The 24655-nt window shown below is 34.4% G+C and overlaps 2 protein-coding genes across 8 annotated transcripts; one reads left to right on the top strand and one right to left on the bottom strand.

Annotated features, from left to right (window-relative positions):
* Nucleotides 1-11607: 11607 nt before the first annotated feature.
* Nucleotides 11608-13235, top strand: LOC112790124 (uncharacterized). The gene is made up of 2 exons (XM_025832368.3): nucleotides 11608-12041; nucleotides 12504-13235. The coding sequence occupies exons 1-2, from the start codon at nucleotides 11873-11875 to the stop codon at nucleotides 13166-13168; spliced, it is 834 nt and encodes a 277-aa protein (XP_025688153.1). The 5' UTR covers nucleotides 11608-11872; the 3' UTR covers nucleotides 13169-13235.
* A 2147-nt stretch (nucleotides 13236-15382) lies between these two features.
* On the bottom strand, nucleotides 15383-23662 carry LOC112790123 (single-stranded DNA-binding protein WHY3, chloroplastic). Of its 7 annotated transcripts, none has more exons than XR_003196522.3 (7): nucleotides 23075-23662; nucleotides 22888-22949; nucleotides 22362-22449; nucleotides 21236-21328; nucleotides 20983-21077; nucleotides 20088-20507; nucleotides 19371-19963 (listed from the first exon to the last, which is right to left on the bottom strand). XR_003196522.3 is itself a non-coding variant. In XM_025832367.3 (6 exons), exons 2-6 carry the CDS (start codon nucleotides 22890-22892, stop codon nucleotides 15878-15880), a joined length of 285 nt encoding a protein of 94 aa, XP_025688152.1. In that variant the 5' UTR covers nucleotides 22893-22949; nucleotides 23075-23662; the 3' UTR covers nucleotides 15383-15877. The 7 variants fall into 7 exon arrangements, 3 of the variants coding, with proteins under 3 accessions (XP_025688152.1, XP_072088806.1, XP_029152623.1); XR_003196520.3 differs by having other exon boundaries at nucleotides 20088-20503; XM_025832367.3 differs by lacking the exons at nucleotides 19371-19963; nucleotides 20088-20507 and adding an exon at nucleotides 15383-15881.
* Nucleotides 23663-24655: the final 993 nt, after the last annotated feature.

Raw genomic sequence — 24655 nt, 5'->3', positions numbered from 1 at the left:
TCTAGGGGGCGGCAATCTCTCGGTATTACAGATTTCTCTGTATACGTCTACTAGGGAGACTTTTAGAGGAGTATAAGAGTGATGTCTCCTCGGCCTATCGGGACCGACCTCCTCTTTTTTCTTGGGCTCCCTTTCTTTCTCTTTTGCTGAGCGAGGGGGCCCCTGTCGCCAGCTTGGCTCCCGTAATCTGGCATTTTCCATCATGTTGATGTACTTTTCTACTCTCTCTTGTACATCACTCAAAGAGGTGGGGTGCCTTTTTGATATGGACTGACAGAAGGGTCCCTCTCTAAGTCTATTTACTAGCCCCATAATAACTGCCTCGGTGGGCAGGTCTTGAATCTCCAAGCACGCTTTGTTGAATCTTTCCATGTAGTCTCGTAGAGGTTCTCCGACCTCCTGTTTGTGCAATGCGTTCTATGTGTCTCCTATGAAGCGACCGTGCCTCACTCTCCCCTCCCCCCCATCCATCTTGAATGCGCTCTATCTCACATTCCTTTCAACAAACCCCACTCTCCCACACTCTTACTCTCATTCTGTAACTCAAACCCAAATCCTCTCTTCTTTAAAACTAGGGATGGCAACACCATCCGAACCCGCGGGTACCCACCCCGCCCCTACCCGCTCGGGGCGGGTAATTACCCACCTGGGCGAGTTTTGAGCAGGGCGGGTTTTTAGGAGGGGCGGGCGGGGTCGGGTTTAGGTAATACCCGCCCCGGCATATATTATATATAATATATATAATTTTAATATATAATATATAATATATGTAAAATAATTAGTAAATGATTAATAATATTGTATCATATTTAAATTTTTACTTTAATTTATGTTATGTATGTGATGATGGTTATATAAATTTTGAAATTTAATTTTATTTATTGGATTTTAATAATTATAGGGGCAGGTACCCGCAGGGGCGGGTTAGGGTTCAACGTTTTACTACCTGTGGGTAGAAGCGGGGCGAATTTTATACGAGTTGTTGTACAGCGGGACGGGATCGGATAAAGCAAAAACTCGCCTCTACCCACCCCGTTGCCACCCCTATTTAAAACTCATCTTTAAAACTCATACATACATTCAACCTCTAGCAAGAATTAACAATGTCTAGCACAACTAGAAAATGGATAAATACAGACAGATTTATAGACAGATTTAGTCTTTATTACAGATGAATTTTTGGTTACCGACGAAATTACCGACGGATTTTGTCCCTCTACAAAAGTCCCGTCAGAAATTATTTACCGACGAATTTTTTTTCCGTTGGAAAATTACCGATGGATTTTTACTAGTTACCGACGGATTTTCTCTCTGTAAATTCTCCCTTCATTTCCTGAAGGCGACAAACTTACAGATGGATTTTTCGTCTGTAATTACAGACAGATTTTCAGACAAATTTTCCGTCTGTAATTATAGGCAAATTTTCAGACGGATTTTTCATCTGTAATTACAGGCGGATTTTCAGATGGATTTTTCGTCTATAATTACAGACAAATTTTCAGATGGATTTTCTGTCTGTAATTACAGACAGATTTTCAGACGGATTTTTCGTCTGTAATTACAGACGGATTTTCCGACAGATTTTTCGTGTGTAATTTAAACTTTGGAAAATCATGATTACAGACAGAAAATCCATCTGTAAATCCGTCTATAAGGTAAAACAATTTTTTTTACTTTTTCTAATTACAAAATAAACTTGTTTTCATACAAAATAAATATAAATTTAATACAAATTTTTATCTAATTTATATTCGAATATTTACAATATTTCAAAAAATAAACAAATTCATCGTATTAAAAATAAACAATATTTACAATAAATTATTCAATATGAATTGAAGATACAGCTGAAGTGATTTCATTTGTTCTAGGGTCAGCACTTTCTAAAGAAACACCACAAGGATCTTTTTTAACCAGAAGGGCAAGAACATTGAGTGAGCTCCATGTTTTTGTTACATTGCTGCTTGAATCCCCCAAAGTAACAGCAAAGACAGCATCAAATCCTCCTGCTCCTAGAACTCCAGCCAACAACACTCCTTCCAAGTTCAGTGCAGCATCTAAAAGTTTTGTTTGTGATTCTGGTTCAATCTGCATGAATTGCAAGGAAAGAATAGCGATATTCTACCAGCAGATATAATTTATAATCAACATCATTCAAACAGAAGAAGCCTAATAATAAGTGCCAAATCAATGAAAGGAACTTACAGGAACACCTGCAGCCTCACCCATTAGGCACATATGATATCTAATCCCAAGCATAGCTTCTTTTGCACCTAGCAATGCTTTAATAACTGCTTCCTTGTTGGGTTCAGAAGCTTGCTCTATCCACTGTGAGAATTGCATTTTTAACATCAACACAAGAAGAAAAGCAAGAACATGAGAGCCTGAAGTGTAGTCTCGAGAACATGATATCACATATGTGCATTAGAAATTCAGTCAAACCACTTAAAACTGAAAACCAGGCAACCAGTAAAGTTGGATATATAATCTCTTTCAAACCCATCAAAAGTCAACTTAATTGTATAAGTCTAATAGTAAAGATGTCCTATCTCATTAAAATAACTAATAAACAGGAATGTAGAAATTTAATATAATGCAAGGCATACCATAAGGCCAAAATGTTCTAGTTATTTAACAGTGAGCATTATCAATCAGTTTACTCTACATCCACAGGAGTAAAAATTCTAATTTTGATGTTACTTCGATTAATTAAACAACCACAAATGATTTGAAAGAAATACCTTTTCTGATCTGAGCTTGCTGCAGCTATCAATCACAGATTTATATGCATCCCATTGTTCCTTTGCTAAAGTCTATCACAGCTATTAATCACATATCTCTAATTTTGGAATTCAGATTCAGAATATAAAATTACAGAATTAAAGTCTACAACAGCAAAAGCTTCAGAATCAGTAAGAAATCTAAAACTTACAGAAGAAGTTCACATCAAAGGAGAAGGAGACTCATCATATTTCAATTTTACATTTTAACCTCAACAACAAAAAAAATCAACAGAGCTGGCAGATCGAGCAATAATTCAGCATTCATTTTTTCTATTTATGCAGAAAACGAAGAAGAAGCAACAGATTTGGCTGAAGAAGAAGAATTAGCTTGGCTGAAGAAAAAGAAGAAGAAGAAGAAGAAGAAGAAGAAGAAGAAGAAGAATCCCACCTAATTATGCAGGAAAAAATACAAACAGATAGAGGACATCCATTATATTAGCCAGACATTTCTACCATTATTTACAGGAACTCACCCGTGATTCTATAGAGATCTAACAAAAAAAATTGCACAATTGCAACAAATTCACTATAAACTGAATTCAAATGGTTCCAGAGCAAATTATAATCAGCTTGTAATTCTAATTGTTCCATTACCACTACTAAGAAAAAGGTTGCAAATTTCACATTCTCCAATTGGAAAAACCAAAACCCATATTCCAAATTGTGATTTTTATGTATGTGTGCAACAAGAACCAAATAGAAAACTAACAAGGTATTAGAAATGGCAGCAAACTTGGCGAGCTCGTTGTCCTTCAAGGAAGATGGACCTGAATGAGGATCTTTATCATTAGCTTTGGAACTCTGAGAGGGAGAAGGTGATAGAGCATGGGAGAAGCACCTAGTGTTGGTGAGATGCAGAGTGGAATTAGCAAGGGTTACACAGACTAGAAAGGGTTACACATACTTTTGGAATGCGAAAAGCCCAAAAAAATGAAGCCAATTCTTGAAGCTGCATTCTTTAGCCTGCACAAATAAGCAAATAATATTTTGAAGTTTTGGCTAAAAATTAAGGAATGCTAAAAATGAGATAAGTTTTGGCTAATTTTTAATATAAAGAAAATAAAAACAAACCGGATATTCTAACTGCTTAAGGAGCACTGCAACTTCAGCTCTCTTTTGTATTGATTCAGAATTTGAAAATAGCTTCCCCTGGTTAGAGGGGGGAAAAGTCAAATTGTAGCATCAGTTATCCTTTCCAGTAAAACATTAGAGATTTTAAGTTAACTGTAATCTATATACTTTTAAGTCTTAGCCATGTTTGGAAGGATAGCTAATGTCAGCTAATCCTATTGAATATTATTAGTCAGTAAAATGGTAGTTGGTCACTAAATAAGACAGCATATAGCAATTCAACAAGGGCATTATATATGCCAATGTATAAGCTGATAAGGGAGGCAGAGAAACACAAATTAACACTTAAATAAAGCAAATTGTAGAGGAATAGAAGATCAAACTAAGTCACAAGAGTAACAAAATAGATAAATGCATCTAAGATGGCCCTAGGCTTGTTTTGCTTGATTGGCCCAAGTCCAAAGGCTTGGCAAAGGTGAAGGAACAAAACCTGCAAGTTTTTAACTATTGTAGCCATTGCTTCCTCAGAGGCTAGCTTGCAATTTCGGAAAGATGAATCTCCATATGCCTAAGACAGAGAAGAACAAACTAAGATATTTCATCAACTATCATAAGCATGTGCCTTGTAAGAAAAAAAAACTACTTAAGTATACGCTTAAATAATTAAAATTAGTTAGCACAGTGTAAAATATCAAACATTTTAAGAGGAAAAAAAGGAGACAACAATGACCAAGAGAATATAGTCTGTGAACCCATACAAGCATTTATTGAAGATGACCATGGTAAAAATGTCTTACTTGTAGACAGGACCTAAATTTTATTGAAGATGACCATGGTAAGCATTCATACAAGCACTAATTCAATCAACAGAGTAGCAAACACCTAAATTTTAACTAGAGAAACTATTCCAATTTTTTAAATACTTTCTCACCTCTCCCTGGAATTAAGTTCATCACCTAAACATAATCTCAAGATAAAATAGAAAATCCATAGCACCAAAATGATAGCCAACAAATAACAGCAACTAATTGTTTCACAAAATCTGTGAAACCAAGCAAAATGCAAGGAAAATTCTAAAGCCTCAACTATAGACTATAACCTTTATATGACATACTCGCTCTCTATTAGTCACAAATAATGTTCCACCTTTCTCAGGATTTTGTGCTGTCACCTGCACTCCATTCAGGAGAGAACCTATAAAGAGTGATATCTGGTTTTCTTTAAACTCCTTATATATCCAAAGCATCCCAATTATACTCAACATAATAAGAGTCATAAACAAATAAACTCTAAAAAGGGGAAAATGATGGAAAAAAAGTTGTTCTCACCGTTGTGCTAGAGCTTTCAAATCTTCGTGCAGTATCAATATATAGATGCCTTGATTGTGTACAATAATGAAAAGCAGAAGCAGCATAAACACAGATAATAATGATATACCTTGAAGGAGAAATAGGGGAAGGTTCACAACAGAATCACCATCCAAGAAAGCTGTTCTGTGGTGAGTGTCTTCAATTTCTGTGGCATGCAAGTATTATTAATTAGGTTAAACAGAAACACATTTCTCTTCATAAAAAACTAACGTATATAAAAAAACAATCTCACTGTAAGGGAGGCAGCACAGCTTCTTGTAATACTTGAGTATAATTAACTAGCATGCATACCTGAGTATGAAAGCAACTCTCAACTTGAAGGGAACTGTATCTCCAAAAAAGTCAGCTTCTTCAGCTATCTTCAATAAAGATCTCCTTACAATGTCCCCCAAATACATACCAGAAATCAACTTCTCAAATATCTGTGAACAATAGTGGAAGAATATTACAGAATTACACATGCTGGTTAAAGCTTTAAACCAATGACTATAACGTGATGATCTTGACCTGCTCTCCAGGGTTTAAGCTCTCAGCATCTAGAGCTACGTCATATTCTGTTAGAGGAAGATGTGAGGATCAGAAATTATCCCACTCCATGTTTATAACCTGCAATATTTACATGTAATCAGAGCATGCTTTATACCAGCAAATAGTGACGCTAGCTCTAGTATGATAGTAAAGTAAAGATATTTCTAACATGCAAGACAATGATAGTCATAAATAGTATAACCTACTTACCATGTCTCCTGATTTTGGGAGAGGGCCATGCCATTTTGGAATAGCATTTTCACGTTACACATATGCTGCATTTGTCCCTGTACCAAGGATCACAGCAGCAATGACATCCTGATTGTAGAATCTGCCTCCAGCTAGTGTTCCAATGGTATCATTAACCTAATGCAAAATCACCGAGTTAGTCTGGTGTATAGCCTTATTAGTCCAAACTTTCTATCAAACACAAACTTGAAACCATCATTCTCAAGTCCATATATTAAAAATTATTAATCAATCCTGAAGAGAGGTTAGTGGTACTGACTAGAGCTAAAACTCGCATATCCAAGCCAATTTTTTGCATCGACTTGGTTGGTTCTCCCACGACATCTTCTCCAACCTACAAATCAGAACATAAAGGAAAAAACTATCCGGTTACATGATAATGAGAGAACATCTGACTAAAAGAGAAATTGGTATTAAAGAAGTCTATTAGTATTCTGTGGATCATAGGGTTCACCATAAAAGAAGTCTGGAACAACCACATAGTAACCAGAAGCTGCAATCTTGTCTGCAAACTTCCTAAACAACAAAAGATGAACAATGTTATTTAGGACAGGAACACATTGAGATGGAAACAGAGATAATTGACAATAAGAGCAGATTGAATCAGATTAGCATCCTGCTTCTATTGGTGGTAAAATTTATCAAAACCTTCAGAAATTTTAAGTGAAAGATAGTGAGGCTTTAATCTTAGCAAGTATCCTCAAACAAGAAAAGCTTATACTTTCCCTTCTTGTCAATTTTTGTTAAGTCAATTGTCAAACAAGAACACATTCAAATAATTAGAATAAAGCAACAAAATTTGGTTTAATGAGGAGAAATAAGCTACAAGACATGTCCTGAATATTAACTCACCTCCAAATCAACATATGAGGGATTTCTTCCTATTGATTTAAGAAATTTGTCAAGACCACTTGCATTTAGAGCTGCAATTTAAAGAATCAGACTTTATATATCAGTGTAACTACAGCAATGCATAATGGATCCAACAAAGGACCTATTAACTTCTGTCTTATGTCAAATTAGACAGGAGAAAGATAGCACTGGGGTTTAATAGAAGTTACCAGGGTCACACAAGGGAAGCTGGTCTTTGCCAGAGAAGAAGTTACCAACGGAGTCAACTATCATTCCGAGCTTCGCTTCAAGCTTCGCCATTCAACAACAACCCCCAAGTTTCCACCGAGTTGGACTGAGTTTTTCACGAATCGCTGCAGACATGACCAACAAAAAATCTCTTTCTTCGTTGATAGTAAAATAATTGATAAACCTACACCAAGCTCAATCAGATAGAAATTGCGAAGAAAAATTGATAAACCTAAAATTGGCACAGAAAAATTGAGCCCTAAGCACTAAAATCACAAAATCAGATTATACCTGAAATTCACTAAGGGAGCAAACGCGACAAGAGCGGCGGCGGAGAGAGCTCTGTGACGACGGCGATGAAGGGAGCAGACGCAACGAGAGCGGCGGAGGGAGCTCTGCAATGATGGCGACCAATGGAGGAGACGCGACGAGAGCGGCAGCGGAAGGAGCTCGTACGACGCAAGGGATGACAGAGAGATCGTGCGATGCGAACGGCGGTAACGGCGGAAGAAGCTCGTGCGACCAGAGAAGAAGCAGCTCGTGAGGAAGAAGCTCGTGTGTGAAGTGTGAATGAACGTGTGTGAATTGTGAATGAAGCTCGAGACATTAGGTTAAGTTAGTTTTAAATCAATATTTTTTGACGAAAAATTTTAAATTACAGACGAAAAATCCGTCTGTAATAATTTAATAAATCCGTCTGTAATCATTTCTCTCGGAAAAAAAATTCCGACGGAATTATTGACAGATTCTCTTTTTCGTCTGTAATTTATGCTAATCCATTTTTTTGTTTTCCGATAAAAAATCCCTCTGAAATTCCCTTTGTATTTCCGTGGAATAAAATCCGTCGAAAATATCCGTTTGTAATAACTAGTTTTTTAGTAGTGTAGGAGACCTAAAACAAAAGATATTAATCATCCTAAACGTTACACTATTAGTTATCTCAATCATTTTTATTATATAAGTTATTATTTTTAAATTTTTTATTTAGTATAAATAATTGTAATAATGTCATAGATTATGAATATTGTTTATAATGATTAAATGATAGCTAATATATTGCTAGATGTTGTGGGATTACTGAATTTAGTTAATATTTGTTGAGATAGATTTATATATGTAGGAAATATAATTTTGGTGTATTTAATAATAATTATTAGAATTATATTTTAGATATAGTTAAGTTTTATTAACTATTATTAGAAGTAGGTAAACTTTTTGTAAAATAGATTTAGCATATTTTGAGTAATTAACGAGTTAATTATTATTATAATTATTAGTTATGTGTTAATGGGAATATTTTATATTTTTAATTTTATTAATTGATTATTGTTCGATGTCCGACTGTATATCATTAATATATTTATTACAATTAAGTTTTTAGATTATTGGATATAATAATATATAATAGTTATTATTATAATAATATTAGTTAAGTAATTAATATAATATATCAGCCTGTATGTTTTTTCAATTTTTGGATATAATAATAATAATATTAATTAAGTAATTAATATAATATATTATCCTATGTGTGTTAATAAATTAATTATTATTATAATAATATTAGCTATGAATTAATATATTAATTATATATTAATTGTTATATTAATTATATATAATTAATATATTTATTATAAATAATTTGTGTATATAATTAATATATTTGTCATGTTAATTGTAAACAATTTTAATTCATTAATAAATTTATTATTATTATTATTATTATTATTATTATTATTATTATTAATGATGATATCCAGTAGTGAACTCGTTACTTTTAATAATAATATTAGTGTTAACATTAAAATTATAATTAATTATAATTTTATTTGTTGGATAATGTTAATTTAATAGTAATATTAGTTTGTTAAATTAAATATATTATGTTAATGACTATAAATAAGTATGTTTTTAATGTTATATGTTGTAATAAAATAGTTAAATATAATTTAACTAATGGAAATTATAATCGTTTAGTATTTATGGATAACTATTTGGATTAATATTTGGTTACGTTTTGTAAAATTTATGAATATTGATATGTAACTATTTATTTTCGTTGGATCTCTACAATTCTATTGTAGAGGAGCATTTATGAGAGACTGATTTTTTTCACATTTCTCATATTAAAATGATCCGATATCAGTTGACAATAATAAACGTTCTAATTGAGGGATGACACATAGACATATACATACATTTCATTTTTCGATTGAAGAGTGTCCTGTCATATTGGAAGATGTGGCCGTAATTCTTGATCTTTCGATAAACGGTCTTCCAATGACAAGAGTGGCTATGAGTAGTCATGATGTCTTAGAGACTGAATGTTTGCACCAATTTAGAGTTGCATCTAGGAAGGCAGATTGTAGAAAAAGTTTTATAGAGTTGACATGACTTCAGAATTTGAAATTAAAGATCGTTTAGAGTTAACCGATGAAATTGGCATCTAGAGGTACATTAAGTGCCACTTCATGTTATTACTTGGATCAATCTTGTTTGGAGATAAGTTTCGGATAATGATGCATGAAAAATTTCTGTCGTTACTCTGCAATTTCACTGTGATAAGAAAATTTAGTTGGGGATCAAGATGCCTACTACTCTTGTACAGAGCACTATGTAGGGCATCTCGTTTCGACTGCAAAAAAATTGATGGTACAATGAGACTTTTGATAACTTGGGCTTGGATCCGTCTACCGTTTCTTGTGCCCATTTTCGGCGGCTTCTTATTTTTTCTACTTGCAAATAGGTAAAATTAATTAGTAATAACTTTAACTAAGTGTTCCACATTGTATTTTAATATTTAGACAGAAAGTTTATTAACGAAAAAAATGATGTCAAATGACATAACTGGGATTGTGCTGATCACCGTCATAGATTTCATTCTCATGCTCACTTTAGGAGGTCATTAGATGAACTGCAAGATGGTCAGGTACTTAATCTTCTATCTTGTTGAACCTTATTATTATTTGATGTGTAATCTTCTATTTCTTTTAATATGTCTAGTTTGTATGAAAAGCTTATGTTGTTGATCACATTGAATCAAACGTGATTCCTACAGACATACGCCAATATTTAGTGATTTGGCGCACAATAGTTACCTTGATATCATTCGAATGTGTTGAGTGAAATGCATCCGACTGATTCAAGAGATAATATGATTTTATCAGGGTATTCCTTATCCAGAAAAGGATCTAGAGGGTACACATGGGAAAGCCCTGATTAGCCTTAAAAATTTTGATTGGTCCACCATCCACTTTTTTTGGGTAATGCAATGGATGAACCGGTGTAGTCACATTCTTGCTGAGGTTTCTGTGCTACATTCCCTGGAAGTTTACATGTACTGATATCGGATAAAATTTGTTAATCGCATGAACTTGTCGGGCCTTGTGTTATTAAGAGGGCAATCCGGTGGACTTCAAACTCTTAGTTGCTTTCAAACTCCTCATTACTATTATTATTGTAATTTTTCGTTCGATATTTTACTCAGCTTCAAATTGTTCGAGCTTAATATACAGCTCGATGAACGACATATATGAGCAAGTTTTAATATAGATTAAATGCTCACTTCATTAGTCACATACTTGGTTTGAAATTTGAACGAATTCATCAAACATTGATATAGAATACCAATACAAAATACACAACACACTCTTTGATATTTGAAAATCTTTCTTTTCACATATCACACATTTTAGTTCTTCAAATAAAAATGTGAAATGAATAACAATATTAAATAAATTTTCACGTACAAATTTCACTCTTTCAAATATTTGTAGCAAAATCTAACTATAATAATATACTTTTAACATAACTCTATCATCCATTATATATTTTTCTACTCACACTCATAAAACTCTTTCACTGGAGTTCTGCTCTAAAAGAAAAGGATGAGGGACAAAAAAAAAAAAAAGAGAATTAACAAATATATTGCCTATATATAGACAACACAAATTAGACTCTTTTATTATTTTTTTCTAAAATAAAAAAATCTAAAACACTTAAATTGGACCTGTTTTATAGAAATTCAAATTTTGTTCTACCAAAAAATTTTAAACATGATATGTGCTTATTTCTCCTGTTTGTATACTAGATAACAATAAAATATAAATAAATTTATTTTTAAAATGAGTAATACTATATACGTCAAAATCAACTACTAAAATTAATTATTTGTATAAAATATATATATTACAATATAAATATACATTAAAAATAAATTAAACTATACATATATTTATACACAAATATATTAATAATTAATTTTAATAACTAATTTTAGTGTACAAATAATATTTTTATTTTAAAATATATACTTTAATATATATAGTATTTATTTTATTAAAAAAAATCCGTTTAATAAACCTTTCTAGATAAATCACTGAAATCAGTGAGATACATTATATAAAATAAAAATTGTGTAACAACCAGTACTAAGTAATCCACACCCTTGATTTTGCCAAGTGTACGGTGGCCAACGTTTGGACACAACCAAGGGTAAAATCTAAGCACGTTACACGACTGCATTTGACACCTAATTCTGATTTGTCAATTGTACCCTCCCCCCCCCCCCTCCCCCTTTCCCTCCCGGGGGGCACAATTTCCACCGATACATAAGCACTTAAATCTTTCCCTTTATATTTCAATTTCCATTACAAAATCCCTTCATCACTGCTTTTTGTCTTCAGTTTTCCCCTTATTTCTTCGCCCTCTCTCTTTCTCTCTCTCATATATAAATATATACTAAACATATCTATATCGTAGTCCTGCGCATACATACATAACTTAATCATCATGGAGTTTGTGCGACCTCTTCCCCTTTTGTTGATTCTCTTATCTGTTTTGTCGACCACCCAAGCCATCAAATTTAACGTTGGTGGAAGCGCAGGGTGGGTTCCAAACCCTTCTCAGAGTTACAATCAATGGGCTGGGAGCAACAGGTTCCAAATCAATGACACTCTAGGTGAGTTAATTTACTCCTTTAATATAAATATATCATCACTACCTAGCTAGTATACTTCAATTCCAATCTTCATCTCGAAAGGTTAAATTTTATTGTTTGATAAAAAGAATACTTAGTATTTAAATAGTTATATATTTCAAGTCTCGGTTGCAGAAAATCAAATTTTTATTCCATAATCAGTGATAAAAGGAAGAGAGAGAGAGAGGGGGGGGGGGCGAATAAAAAGTACCAAATATTTATCCTCTAATTAGTGAGCAAATTATTTTTTTTTCCTTTTTCGAAATATCAAATTGTTATTCAATTCATAGATTTTTAATTTTGCTATTTCCTCGTGAGAGATCATATTACTAGTATTACTATGATCACCTTGGGAATAATAAGTGACCACATAATTTTGATTCTTGGGAACATTATATAACTGACTGTGGACTGATTTGCAAATTATGTGCATGTTTTGTGCAGTTTTCAAATACAAGAAGGGTTCAGACTCGGTGCTAGAGGTGAAGAAAGAAGACTACGATAAGTGCAACAAATCAAACCCAATAAAGAAGTTTGACGACGGTAACACGGAATTCACCTTGGATCATTCAGGTCCATTCTACTTCATCAGCGGCCAAGACCAAAACTGTCAGAACAAAGGTCAGAAACTAATCGTTGTTGTCTTGGCGCCACGTGGCACTACACCAACACCGCCTTCACCAAAATCACCCTCACCAACACCAACACCAACACCAGCACCATCTGGCTCGCCGCCGGTGCCGGCACCGACACCAGCACCCGCCGGAAATCCTCCGGCGCCTTCCGTTTCACCACCTACACCAACTCCGGCGACTTCACCGGCTCCGGCGGGGAATTCACCGTCACCATCTCCTGTAAGTGGACCTCCGGCCCCGACTCCGGCGGGTACAACGCCGTCTCCTTCATCTGGATCACCGGGTCCGACGACTTCACCCCCCGTTCCGCCTCCGGCGACACCTCCGGGGGGTGCAGCTCCTGGAACGGCTAATCCGCCAGCTTCAAGTGAAACGGCTCCACCGCCGGGAAAAAATAACGCATGGGCTGCTACTCCTTCGAAATTCTTGGTGTATTCGGCTACCATTGTTGTTGCTGCCATGTTCTTCGTTTGAAAGCGTTAAATGAGGAGTTTTCTCTTTGTTGTATAAATGGTTCCATGTCGTCTTGTGGAGTTTCTTTTCCTTCCTTTTTTTCTTTCTTTTTGAATTATTATTGTTATAGTTTAGTTTGGACATGATTGAGTGTAGCCTGATTCTGTGGTGACATGTTTAATTTTCTGTTTTTAATTTTTATTTTTCAATAATAACTATGATTGGTCTTAAAAAATTTATGTGTACGTGTAAGGTTCTATTCAATCCAGAATTTTCTACTTTATAGTTTATAATATTTATGGACAATGTTATATAATTAATAAAATTTATTATTTATTTAATAATTAGTTAATTTTAAATTATAAATATAAAATTTTAATAATCTAAAAGTAAAATATTTATCAGTATTAGATAATGAGTTTTCTTGGTTACTATTAAATTTTTAGAAATGAAAAATTTTTTTTAGTATATTTGACAAAATTTTAATAATAAAAATAAAATATTAAAAAACCAAAAATAATTTTTTTTAAATTATAATTTATATATTTTTAAAAAAATTTTAATTAAAAATATTTTTGATATTATAAATAAACAAGAAGTCCAAAAATAATTGTTAGATTGAAGAATATTTTATATAAAATATTTAAACATAAATTTTTTTTATAAACTCACCTAAATAAATTATTTTTAATTTTTGGATTTATCAGTTATACGGCGAAGTGGCTCACTGGTTGCCTATTGTTTTCTTTTTAGTTTTTTCTATGCTCTAGAAGATTAATATTTTTTTAAACAAATCAAGAAAATAAAACAAACTAACTAAACTGAATTAGAATGAATAATTTGCTAAAGGCCTTTACTAGGAGGATTTTAAATTACGTAACTCTAATTAATTAAAGTTTCATAACGTGCTAATCAATTTATAGTTTTGTTCGCTTAACTTTTTTTTTCACAATTTTATTAAAGTAATTATTGTGGGTCTTAGAGGAGAACTGAGTAAAGTCATATAGACCGGATGCGGAAGTCTTTTCCTTTTTCTTCTTTAAAAAGAATTTCACCAATTTTAGGCGCCATATAGAATATGAAAAAAGAGAGAAGCCAAACGTTCCAACACCAAACTTAAAGTTTGTTCTCGTCCCCAAACAAATAAATATAGAACGAATGTAGAATGCAGTTATGAGGAAAAGGTTGAGGGTGAAAAAGCAAGTAGGAAATGTACATCGGAGTAAAACGAAACGAAAGGGAAAGATGGAAGTATATATAAATAAGAAAGGAAAAATAAGATATAAGATGAAAGTGGTTGGGTAAAAATGTAAGCAAAAGAAAATTGTAAAAGTTGAAAGGGGGCTCAGTTGTGATGAGGGACTAGAAGAAATGGAAGTAGTTGAATGTGTTGTAGTTAAAGTTGAAGGAGGAATGAAGTAATTGAAAATGTTTTGTGTGAGGTGGGGTAAAAGTATGGAAAAGTGTGGTTTATACAGACGGGAGGGGTTTACGGTTAAAATGGGGATATGGGGAAGGGTTGGTGAAATGAAATTAAATGGGGGAGTGGGGAAGACGGTATAATGGTGCGGATTTTCGGAATATCCACAACTGAATCGGCAAGTGTACTGGGTTGTCCAAGTAATTCTTCAGGTAAGTGAGGGTCGATCTCACGAAGACTGAGGAACTGAGCAACAATGGTCAACTGATTGACTTAGTCAAGTGAACAAAAAAGTTGGTTTTATGGTTTTCAAAAGCATTAAACAATAAAACAAGAGTAAAGAAAGCAATTATGCGTTTGGTGTGAAAACAGTGAGAGAAAACAGTTAAGGCTTCGGAGAAGTTTATTTTTCCATATTAAGGTTTCTTACCAACTATTTTAATCATGCAAGATTCATTTCATGGCAAATTGTAATTGCCTAAACCCTAATCCCTTAGTGATTTAGTCTCCTTTAATCTTCATTAACCGCCAATCCGTTGGTCACTTAATTCCGATTAGAGGGTTACGTTCAAATCTAGTTTATGGCCACAAAACCCTAATTACCCAAGACTAAACGAATTATATGTAACGTATCCAGATTAGTTCAAGTAATTAGCAATTTAGGACGAATTTACTTTCAAGCTGTGTCCAGGTGAGAGACCTCTTCCGAAGGTCACAAGAACGCATTTAGAATAAGGGTCATACTCTCTTTCCACCCAGATTCATAAAATTAAGAATGAAAGTAATTCTTGAAATTGAATCAGTACATAAATTAAAATAGAAGAATAATAGGCTCAATCTATAGAAATAAACAGAGCTCCTAACCTTAATCAAGAAGGTTTAGTGGCTCATGACTTACAGAGAAAAACTAGGATTCTGAAAAGCGCGGAAGAGAAAAGATCTGAAAGTCCGGAGATCTCCCTAAATGGTGAATCTTTTCCCTTTTATATCTAACCTAATTTGATTTGGAAAATAAAATAAAATAATAAATCCTAAAATTTAAAAGATATTATTTGTAAATAAAAATTACAAAATAAAAGATAAGATAATTAATAAAGGCTAAATCCAACTAGAAATCCTCCAAAGTGTGGGCTTCGGATCAGCTTGCCTGGTGCTAAATGGCAGTTTGGCGTTTAGCCCCCAAAAGAGGGCAGAATGTGCCTTGTTGTGAAGCTTGCTGGCGCTAAATGTCAGCTTGGCATTTAGCACCTAAGGGAGCTGCTTCAACTCTTTTCCTTTTTGTTTCAAACTCTGTTAAATTATTCCGAATTTCACCTGAAATCATAAAAATGCTAAAACAACTCAATGTATCATCCAAAGAAAATTTTTGCAATAAAATATAATAAAAATTAATAAAACATAACTAAAAATCACTAGAAAACAAAGGAAAAAAGGGTACAAGATGCTCACGCATCATATGACTGTTGGGGAATGGGGAGAGGGAGATAGTTAGTGGAATTGATGGAAGATGATTGGGTGATGTCAAGGGTGGTTAGTATAGAAGGTGAATGAATGAGGATGGAAAAGTGGGTAGGAGATAAGAGAGAGTGGGGTTGAATGGTCAAAGGGTAAGGGGTGGGAAAATTAACCGTTAGTAACGGTTAAACCCTTTCTTCATTTTTAAAATCTGCGTTGCTAGCGCTAAAAGCCAGCCTCGGTATTTAGCGCCACAACACTATGTGACTTGTGCAATCTAGGGCGTTAAACGCCAATACTGATTTTTTTTTTTGGACGAGACATGGCGTTAAGCGGCCCAGCTGGCGTTTAGTGCCCTACGAGGTATGGTGATTTTTGGGAATTATGCCTCTTGTGGGAATTAAACACCCACCTAGTATTTAACGCCAGCTTCTTCATGACATTTAGGGCGTTAAGCGCCCTCCCTAGCGTTTAACAGCAACCTCTAGCTGCCAATCCAAGTGCTAAACACCCTCCCTAGCGTTTAGTGCCAGCACCCCTCGAAGAATGTGCCATTTGGGGCGCTGAACACCCGCCAGAGTACTCGAGTGTAATGCTCTCTAAAGTTCTCTGTTCTTCCTCCAGATTCTTCCTGTTCCTATTTGCATGACCACAAACAAAATTAAACCAAGAAAAACTATGAATAAAAATCATAAATAAATGAAAATCAAACTGAAAGAAAAACCAAAGGATACTCAGGGTTGGGTTGCCTCCCAACAAACGTTTCTTTACCGTCACTGGCTTGACGGTCAACTCTACTAAAGAGAGGGATGGTCATAGGGCCTTAGCTCCTCACCTCTCACTGTGAATCTTTTTCCTGTTCTCTCATGGATTAACTCAATATGCTCAAGAGATAGGATCTTGTTCACTGTATGAGGCAGGATTGGGCTTTCAGTGAATACCACTTTCGTTCCTGGTGAGAAGTCTTTAGAAGGGATCTTCTTGTTTCTCCAACTCCTGAGTACCTTCTTCTTGGGGCCTTCCTCCTTGGTGGATGATGCACACCCAATACCAAACTTAGGTTTGATGTTAGGAAAAATTGTATTAACTCCCACCAAAGGAGGCTTGAGCTGTAAGCTCTGCTTTACCTCAGTTAGAGATCCTTGTAGACTTGGGTTGGTGAGTTTATTCTTCATGCCAGTGCCTCCTTCACGAGAGTGATGTAAGGATCTAAAAATCTTATTCCAACAAGTGTCAATTTCAACAAGTGTCAATTTCAAGTCTCATAAATTTATAGCTATAATCATAAGTTTCACCTTGAGAAAAACCACCACTCATATCATAAGAAGTATCTTGAGTACTGATGGCCGAGACTTGCATTCCACTGAAGTGTTGTGTAATAGCATTGATTTGCTGAGACATAGACTTATTATGGGCAAGAATAGCATCCAATGTATCCAACTCCATGATTCCCTTCTTCACAGATGTCCTTTTAGAAGAGTATAAATACTGGTTGTTAGCAACCATTTCAATCAGCTCCATGGCCTCATTAGGGGTCTTTTTCATGTGGAGTGACCCTCCTACAGAATTATCCAGGGACATCCTGGCGGTCTCAGAGATTTCATCATAGAATATCTGCAACTGAATCCAGTTTGAGAACATATCAGGAGGACACTTCCCGAGCATCAGGTTGTACCTTTCCCAAGCTTCATAGAGAGACTCACCCTCTTTCTGCCTGAAGGTCTGAACATCTGTCCTCAACTTAATCAGCTTCTGAGGAGGAAAGAACTTGGTCAGAAACCTGTTGATCACCTTATCCCAAGTGTCCAAGCTCTCCTTGGGCTAAGTATCAAGCCACTGCTTTGTTGTATCCCTCACAGCAAATGGGAAGAGAAGTAGCTTGTAGACATCAGGATTCACTCCAATAGTCTTCACAATATCACAAATCTGCAGAAAATTAGAAATAAACAAGCTGGGATCTCCTTGCGGGAGTCTGTGAAACTGGAAATTTTGCTGCACCAGAGAGATCAACTGAGGCTTCAGCTCAAAGTTATTTGCAGCAACATGGGTTACAACAATACTATTCCCATAGAAATATGGGTTAGGAGCAGTATAAGAGCCAAGTGTTCTCTTAGGTTCCCCATCTGTATTCGGATTAGCAACATTTACATTAACCGCATTGTTGTTGTTAGGATCCATGGTGAATTCTTCCACTTCCTTCTTAAGATTATCTCTGAGATTTTCACCGGCTTTATAAGCTCTTGCTTGTTGAAAGCGCCTTCTCACGGTCCTCTCAATTTTTGGATCAAAATATAAAAGAGATTCTTTGTTTGTGTTCTTGCTCATAAACAACAGAAAACAAAGAAAAGGTAGAAATCTCTACGTCAGAGTGCAGAGAATTCCTAGTGAGGTATTCCATGTAAAAAAAAAAGAATAAAATAAACTGAACAATTAACACCAAAATTTTGAAAATCAACTAAGAAGGTGAACACTAAATTTGAAAATAACTAAAAAGAAAATTAATCAGGAAAAATAAAATTACTAAGGGGAATACCAAACTTAAATTCAAAAATTAAGAGAAAAATTCTAACAAAAAATAAAGTTTAAATTTTCGAAAATTGAAGAATAAAACAAATAAAACTTAAAACTAGAAACGCCTAATCTAAGCAATCAGAAAATGGTTAATTGTCAATCACAGTCAATTTCCAGCAACGGCACCAAAAAACTTGGTGCAGAATTCGAATGTCCACAATGAACCAGCAAGTGCACCGGGTTGTACCAAGTAATACCTCAGGTGAGTAAGGATCGATCCTACGAGGATTGATGGACTAAGCAACAAGAGTTGAATGAATCACTTAATTAGGCAAGCAGAAAATGGTGTTTTAGGGTTCAAAAGCATTAAACAGTAATTCAGAAAGTGAAGACACAAACAATAGAATTGGTGTGAAATATATAAGAGAAAACAGTTAAGGTTTCGGAGTTATTTATTAGTCTGGATTAAGTTTTCTTACCAACTATTTTAATCATGCAAGATTCATTTCATCGCAAACTGTAATTGACTAAAATCTAATTTCTTAGTGATTTAGTCTCCTCTAACCTAATCAACCGCCAATGTCTTGGTCACTTAATATAGATTAGAGGGTTAAGTTTACTTCTAGTTTATTAGCCACAAAAACCCCTAATTACCCATATATAAGAAGATTATATGTCATGTATCCCGTTAAGTCCAAGTAATTCGCAATTTAGGAAGAATTTACTTTCAAGCTAATGTTCAAGTGAGATAACTCTTCCAAGAATCACAAAAATGCATATAGAATAAGGGTTATTCTTTCGATTTACCCAAATTTATAAGATGAAGAACGAAAGTAATCCTTGAAACTGAATAAATGCATTAATTAAAATAGAATAATAATATTCTTAATCCATAGAAATAAATAGAGCTCCTAACATTAACCAAGGAGGTTTAGTGGCTCATGACTCAGAAAGAAAACTAGGATTCAGAAAATGTGAAAGTGCGTAAGAGAGAAGATGCCCCCCGAAGGCTGAATCTTTTCCCTTTTATATCTAACCTAATTTGATTTGAAACTAAAATAAGATAATAAATTCTAAACCTAAAATCTTTTGTTTGTAATTAAAAATAACTAAAATAATATAAAATAAAGTAATTAAAAGCCAAATCCAACTACAGATGCTCTTTTGGTAAGGTATGAATCTGGATCATTGGCGCTAAATGCCAGATTCAATGTTTAGCGCCATTGTGGACAGAAAGCTTCCATCCATCTCTGGCGTGCTGGCGCTAAATGCCAGGCTTAGCGTTTAGTGCCCTAGTAGGCAAAAAGATCCCTTGCGCTGCTGAGTTTCTAGCGCAAAATGCCCAGTTCCATGTTTAGCGCTAGCTTAGCAGATTCGAATTCTTCTTCTCTTCTTGCACACAAACTCTGCCAAACTGATCCAAACTTCACCTGAAATGATTAAAACACCAAATCAACTCAAAATAGCATCCAAAGAGGTTTCAAACACTAAAATTTCATTAAAATTCAATAATTCTAACTTAAAATAAATAGAAAATGAAGGAAAGATGCTCACACATCAATGGGAAGGGGTCGTTCTTCACCAGTAGCCTCCATACCTCGATGTTAAGGCCGTCGTCAGGCTCTGCCACTAGTCGAGGCGTCCAACCAGAGGAAGGTATGGATTTAAGGCTCCAGGTGCAGGAGCTCCAGCAGCCTTCACCGGCAGGCTCAGAAGTTTAATGATTCTCGGGAGAGGTATCAGGATATCCTTACCCGCGTGACATCTACGGATGAGCTCAGGCTTTAGTTTAGAGAGTTGCTGGAGCGGATGTAGTGTATGGAGGCCCAGATGATGGAGGTGTACCAGGCCCAAATGCGCGCCACTGGCATCGACTCTACTGGTGGCAGCGGTAGTGCTGGTGACACACGGACATCGTCGCCGCCTCCTGCACCGCCGACTCAGGGCCACGGGATTGACGACGACGACGACTACCTAGATATGTAGATATTAGGTTTTTGTTTTATTGTTTCATACATTTATCTGTTTTCCTTGACTTTTATTTAATTTGCACATTTTATTATTTATTATTTTAAATAAAAATGCTTTATTATTTATGAATTAACCACTAATTGTGTGAAAAAAATTAAAATTAAAATTGATCATTTATTAAAAATTCCAAAAAAAATTGACATTACCTTCAAAATTACCGTAGGAATAATCTGACGGTAACTAATTGGTTTCCGAAGCTGGTAATCCATCGTAAAATTCGACGGTAAACATTTATCGACAAGGTTTATACCATCTGATTATTTTCGATGGTAAATCCGACGGTAAATAATTACCGTCGAATATATTTGAAGAATCCGACGGTAAATCTGACGGTACTCAGTATTTTTTTTATAGTAATCAAATTATAAATTCACATTTTATAATGATTAGAACTCAGAAAAGAATAGCATAGAAATACCTTTTGCTCTTCATACGATCATGGAAGAATTCACAAGACTCCCTTTTACCAAGGCTAATCACAGTTCCCATTTCACCCACTGATAATGAGAACACCTGCAATCAAGCAAACATGACCAGACATTGAAAACTACAAGAGTAACTCACTAAGTCAATAGAATAATCTATTTTAGTTGCCAAATTCTGAAGTGACAGATATTGTGAAACAGAGTCAGCATGTCATTATTCTCAAATTACATAATAGGCAAACTTACCTGCTTTCTAGTCCAATTATACTGCCACGAAGCACTTGCGGGTGCAAACTGAAGCAGAACATAACCTTCCCTAGATATTTTGAATGTCTTTAACTGCAAAATTTCACAAATTTTTTCCAAGGTTAAAACTATTATAGTCCACAAAGATTAGAACACATCTAATGATATAGCCACCACTAAAACCAAAATGAAGTAAGTTATTTATCACCTGATATACCAAGCCGAAATAGAAAAAAAATCTATATTAAAACCAAAACTTCGAAGAAACTTTCAGACAGTATAGCTTGCAAGTGTCACAAAGTGATAAAAGCAACATAAGTAAGAGAGAAAGTGTCGCAGGAGTCAAGACAAGTACAAATTAAAGTAAAAAATCATGTTCTGGAAACAGCCAGTTGAGCAAAGAAATGTTCGGCGTTTACCTCATTGCATATTTCTAGATATGAAACTCAGTGTAAAAACTCTCTTCCTAGAGTCTACAGCAAACACAATTAGTCATTCCTAGAAGAATATCATAATGCAAATTAATGAGAAAATACTACTACATAACCAAAATAACAGCAACATAACCATAACCAAAATTTGTTAAGTATGCATGAAAACTCACATATTGTATTATGCTCTAAACGTCTTTTATAGCCAGTGGTATAATACCAGGAAAATCTTGGTCTCCTTACATATATTGTTGTTGACAAGCAAATCAAAAACAACACAACTGAGGAGATCATATTAATTTTTTAATAAAAGAACATAACTAAGGAGCATTTTTAGGCAAAAAAATATTAGAAATAGAGACAATAAATATGTATTTAGTAAACAGATGTAAGAACTAAGAACTACTAGTTGTTAACCAAACATTTGAATGCCAAAGAATGCTAATTTATCTCCAAAGTTGACATATTTAGATGCAGTATTTAGCTGAGATAGTAAACCTAAAATTTTGGCTGCTAATTTTATGAATGGTTTAATCTCTAATATAACAACTCAGTTATAGTGTATGATCCTTATCCAAAGTTAACAAGAATTAGACTATAAATTTTTTCTACTTCCAGCAAATGCATTCGACTATAAAAGTTATAATGTATACATTCTACTATAATACCATATTAAGAAAAGTGAAAAAATCAACCTCTTCTAGTATTCTCTTAAAAGTATCTCCAACTTCAATAACTGTCTGTTGTGGAACTTGATGACCATCGATGTTGAACAACATATATCTGAAAACATAATGAGTTTGCTTATTAGCATGAATTCTTTTCCATCAATCTGATCTTTCTAAATTTTGTAACAAAATAAATCATATAACAATATTCATATGTGTGCTTTAAAATACTTAATAGCCAACACTCTTTCAAATACTGATTTGTTTGGTCTCAAAGCTTTTTAAATATTAATTTGTTTAAGATAAAATAAGTATCAGTAACAATTAGAGTAGAAATAAATAAGAAATTCAACAGCTAAAATGTTATGCTGAGTAAATTAAGAATGTGTTTCAACTTTCAACTAATAAACTATAACAAACTAATAGTAAACCATATTCAACAAGAACCTTATAACATTACAAAGTTGGAATTTGTTAGAATAATTTATTTTATTCCTTCATTACTATGAGCTTAAGAAGAGGTGAAACTTCTGTAAAAATAATAAATACATACGGCATGTTCAATCAGGGCTCGATAGAGAAGCAGGGGAATCGATGAGCACCAACAATTAAAGCCTATTAAAACAAATGCAGATTAAAGACATCACGAAAATGAAAATGGAAGCAAACAAATCAGAAACGAAAAGAAAAGATAGATGCAACACAAGGAGGGTATAGGGTAGGGATTGAAAGTGGGTTACCGTGAGTTGAAGGGGAAGATTAGGGGCAACGGCGACGGGGCAAATTGACAGAGCTACGGCGATGATGAGGTGGCGCGATGGGGTGTTTAGGGTTTAGGGATGTGGTTCTAAAGCAATGTAGGTGGTGGTAGAGGTCTCAAAACTAGCTCGACCCTTCACGAGGAAGGGTTTCTTTCAAGCGATGGAAGGGAGCAACCCTAAACAACAAACCTTCTCCAATGCTCCAACAGAAGGTAGCGGCAGTGGAAGGGGTTAGGAGTTTTCAGCAATGGAAGGGAGCGGTCGCCGAGGGAGCATCATTGAAGGGTTTGCAAGGGACAGTGAGCGCCGAGGGAGTCACTGCCAGAGAGAGTCACCGCCAGAGAGAGTCACCGCCGAAGGAGGGTTAGGGGTTTATGGTGGGAGCAGCAATGGTGGGAGTGTCGGAAAAGGGAGCCGACGGAGGCATTGCAAGTGTTGGCGATGTTCTTCGGAGTGCACAAAAGGGTTAGGGTTTTGATATTTATTTTTCAATAAAGCACAAAAGGGTTTGAAGAAGGAGAAAGAGTTTTGAAGAGTGCTGGTATACAATGTAACTCATCATATTTTAATGGAAGCTCTTATTTTTTGGGAACCTTTTGGCCATGCTTTTGAAGCGTGCCAAAAGGGGTTACAAGAAATGGCCACGCTTTTAAAACGTCACTATAACAAAACCATGTCGCCACGCTTCAAAAACGTGCCCGTTTTTCTCTATGGTCACGCTTTTGAAACGTGGCCAAATCTTTGATCAATTACTACCCTCATAAAAACGTGGTCATTAACCCCTTTTGCCACGCTTTTGAAACATGACAAAAAAACATAAACAAATCTCTAATCAATCGCCATCCTCATCAAAGCGTGGCCATTAATTTTTTTTGTCACGCTTTTAAAATGTGACAAAAAAAAATTATGACTGCAAGCCTTTTTTTTTCTTGTAATGTTTGTCATAGGTCCACCTAATTCTTATATGTCTCTTCCATGATCATGTCCAATTTGTGTTGTCAATGCTCATGCCATGATCAAATTTAGTTGTGCCTGCATCACATTTAAGGCTACTAAGCAAAAATATAAATTATATAGTAGTGTTAGGGTCATTAATTCTCTTACATATTTTTGTACATAATCTATGCAACATTTTGATAAACTATATTAGATATATATAAAAAATTAATTATTTGTATAAAATATATATTAAAATAAAAAATACATATTAAAAATAATTTAAATAATGCATATATTCATATTGTAACTGATTTCGCCATTAAGTTTTTATATAGACATAACATTTTTATTTTTCAAAATAATGAACGCGAGTCAAATATCGTCTTAAAGTGAACTAATATCGATTTGATTTAATTTTATATGAAAGATTATTATTATTATTATTATTATTATTATTATTATTATTATTATTATTATTATTATTATTATTATTATTATTATCAGAGGATCACTTTAGGGGCCGTTTAGGTACGTCGAAATTTTTGCTATGTAGGTGATTTTTGTAATTATATTGTTGCTCACAAGTTTCAAGTGACACTTCAAAGGACGGAAGGACACCAG

Source organism: Arachis hypogaea, chromosome 3 (genome assembly GCF_003086295.3).
Source record: "Arachis hypogaea cultivar Tifrunner chromosome 3, arahy.Tifrunner.gnm2.J5K5, whole genome shotgun sequence".
Lineage (NCBI taxonomy): Eukaryota > Viridiplantae > Streptophyta > Magnoliopsida > Fabales > Fabaceae > Arachis > Arachis hypogaea.
This window is presented reverse-complemented; position numbering and strand designations above follow the sequence as displayed.

Bases quoted from the DNA above. Each gene is read 5' to 3' on its own strand.
- LOC112790123 (XM_025832367.3), bottom strand. The intron at 21,329-22,361 runs GTTGATTTTTTC...GAAATTTTGCAG, and splicing joins TTAAGAGAATACTAGAAGAG to TTAAAGACATTCAAAATATC. The intron at 21,078-21,235 runs GTAAGTTTGCCT...GCTTGATTGCAG, and splicing joins ATAATTGGACTAGAAAGCAG to GTGTTCTCATTATCAGTGGG.
- LOC112790124 (XM_025832368.3), top strand. From the start codon at position 11,873: ATGGAGTTTGTGCGACCTCTTCCCCTTTTGTTGATTCTCTTATCTGTT. The intron at 12,042-12,503 runs GTGAGTTAATTT...TGTTTTGTGCAG, and splicing joins CCAAATCAATGACACTCTAG to TTTTCAAATACAAGAAGGGT.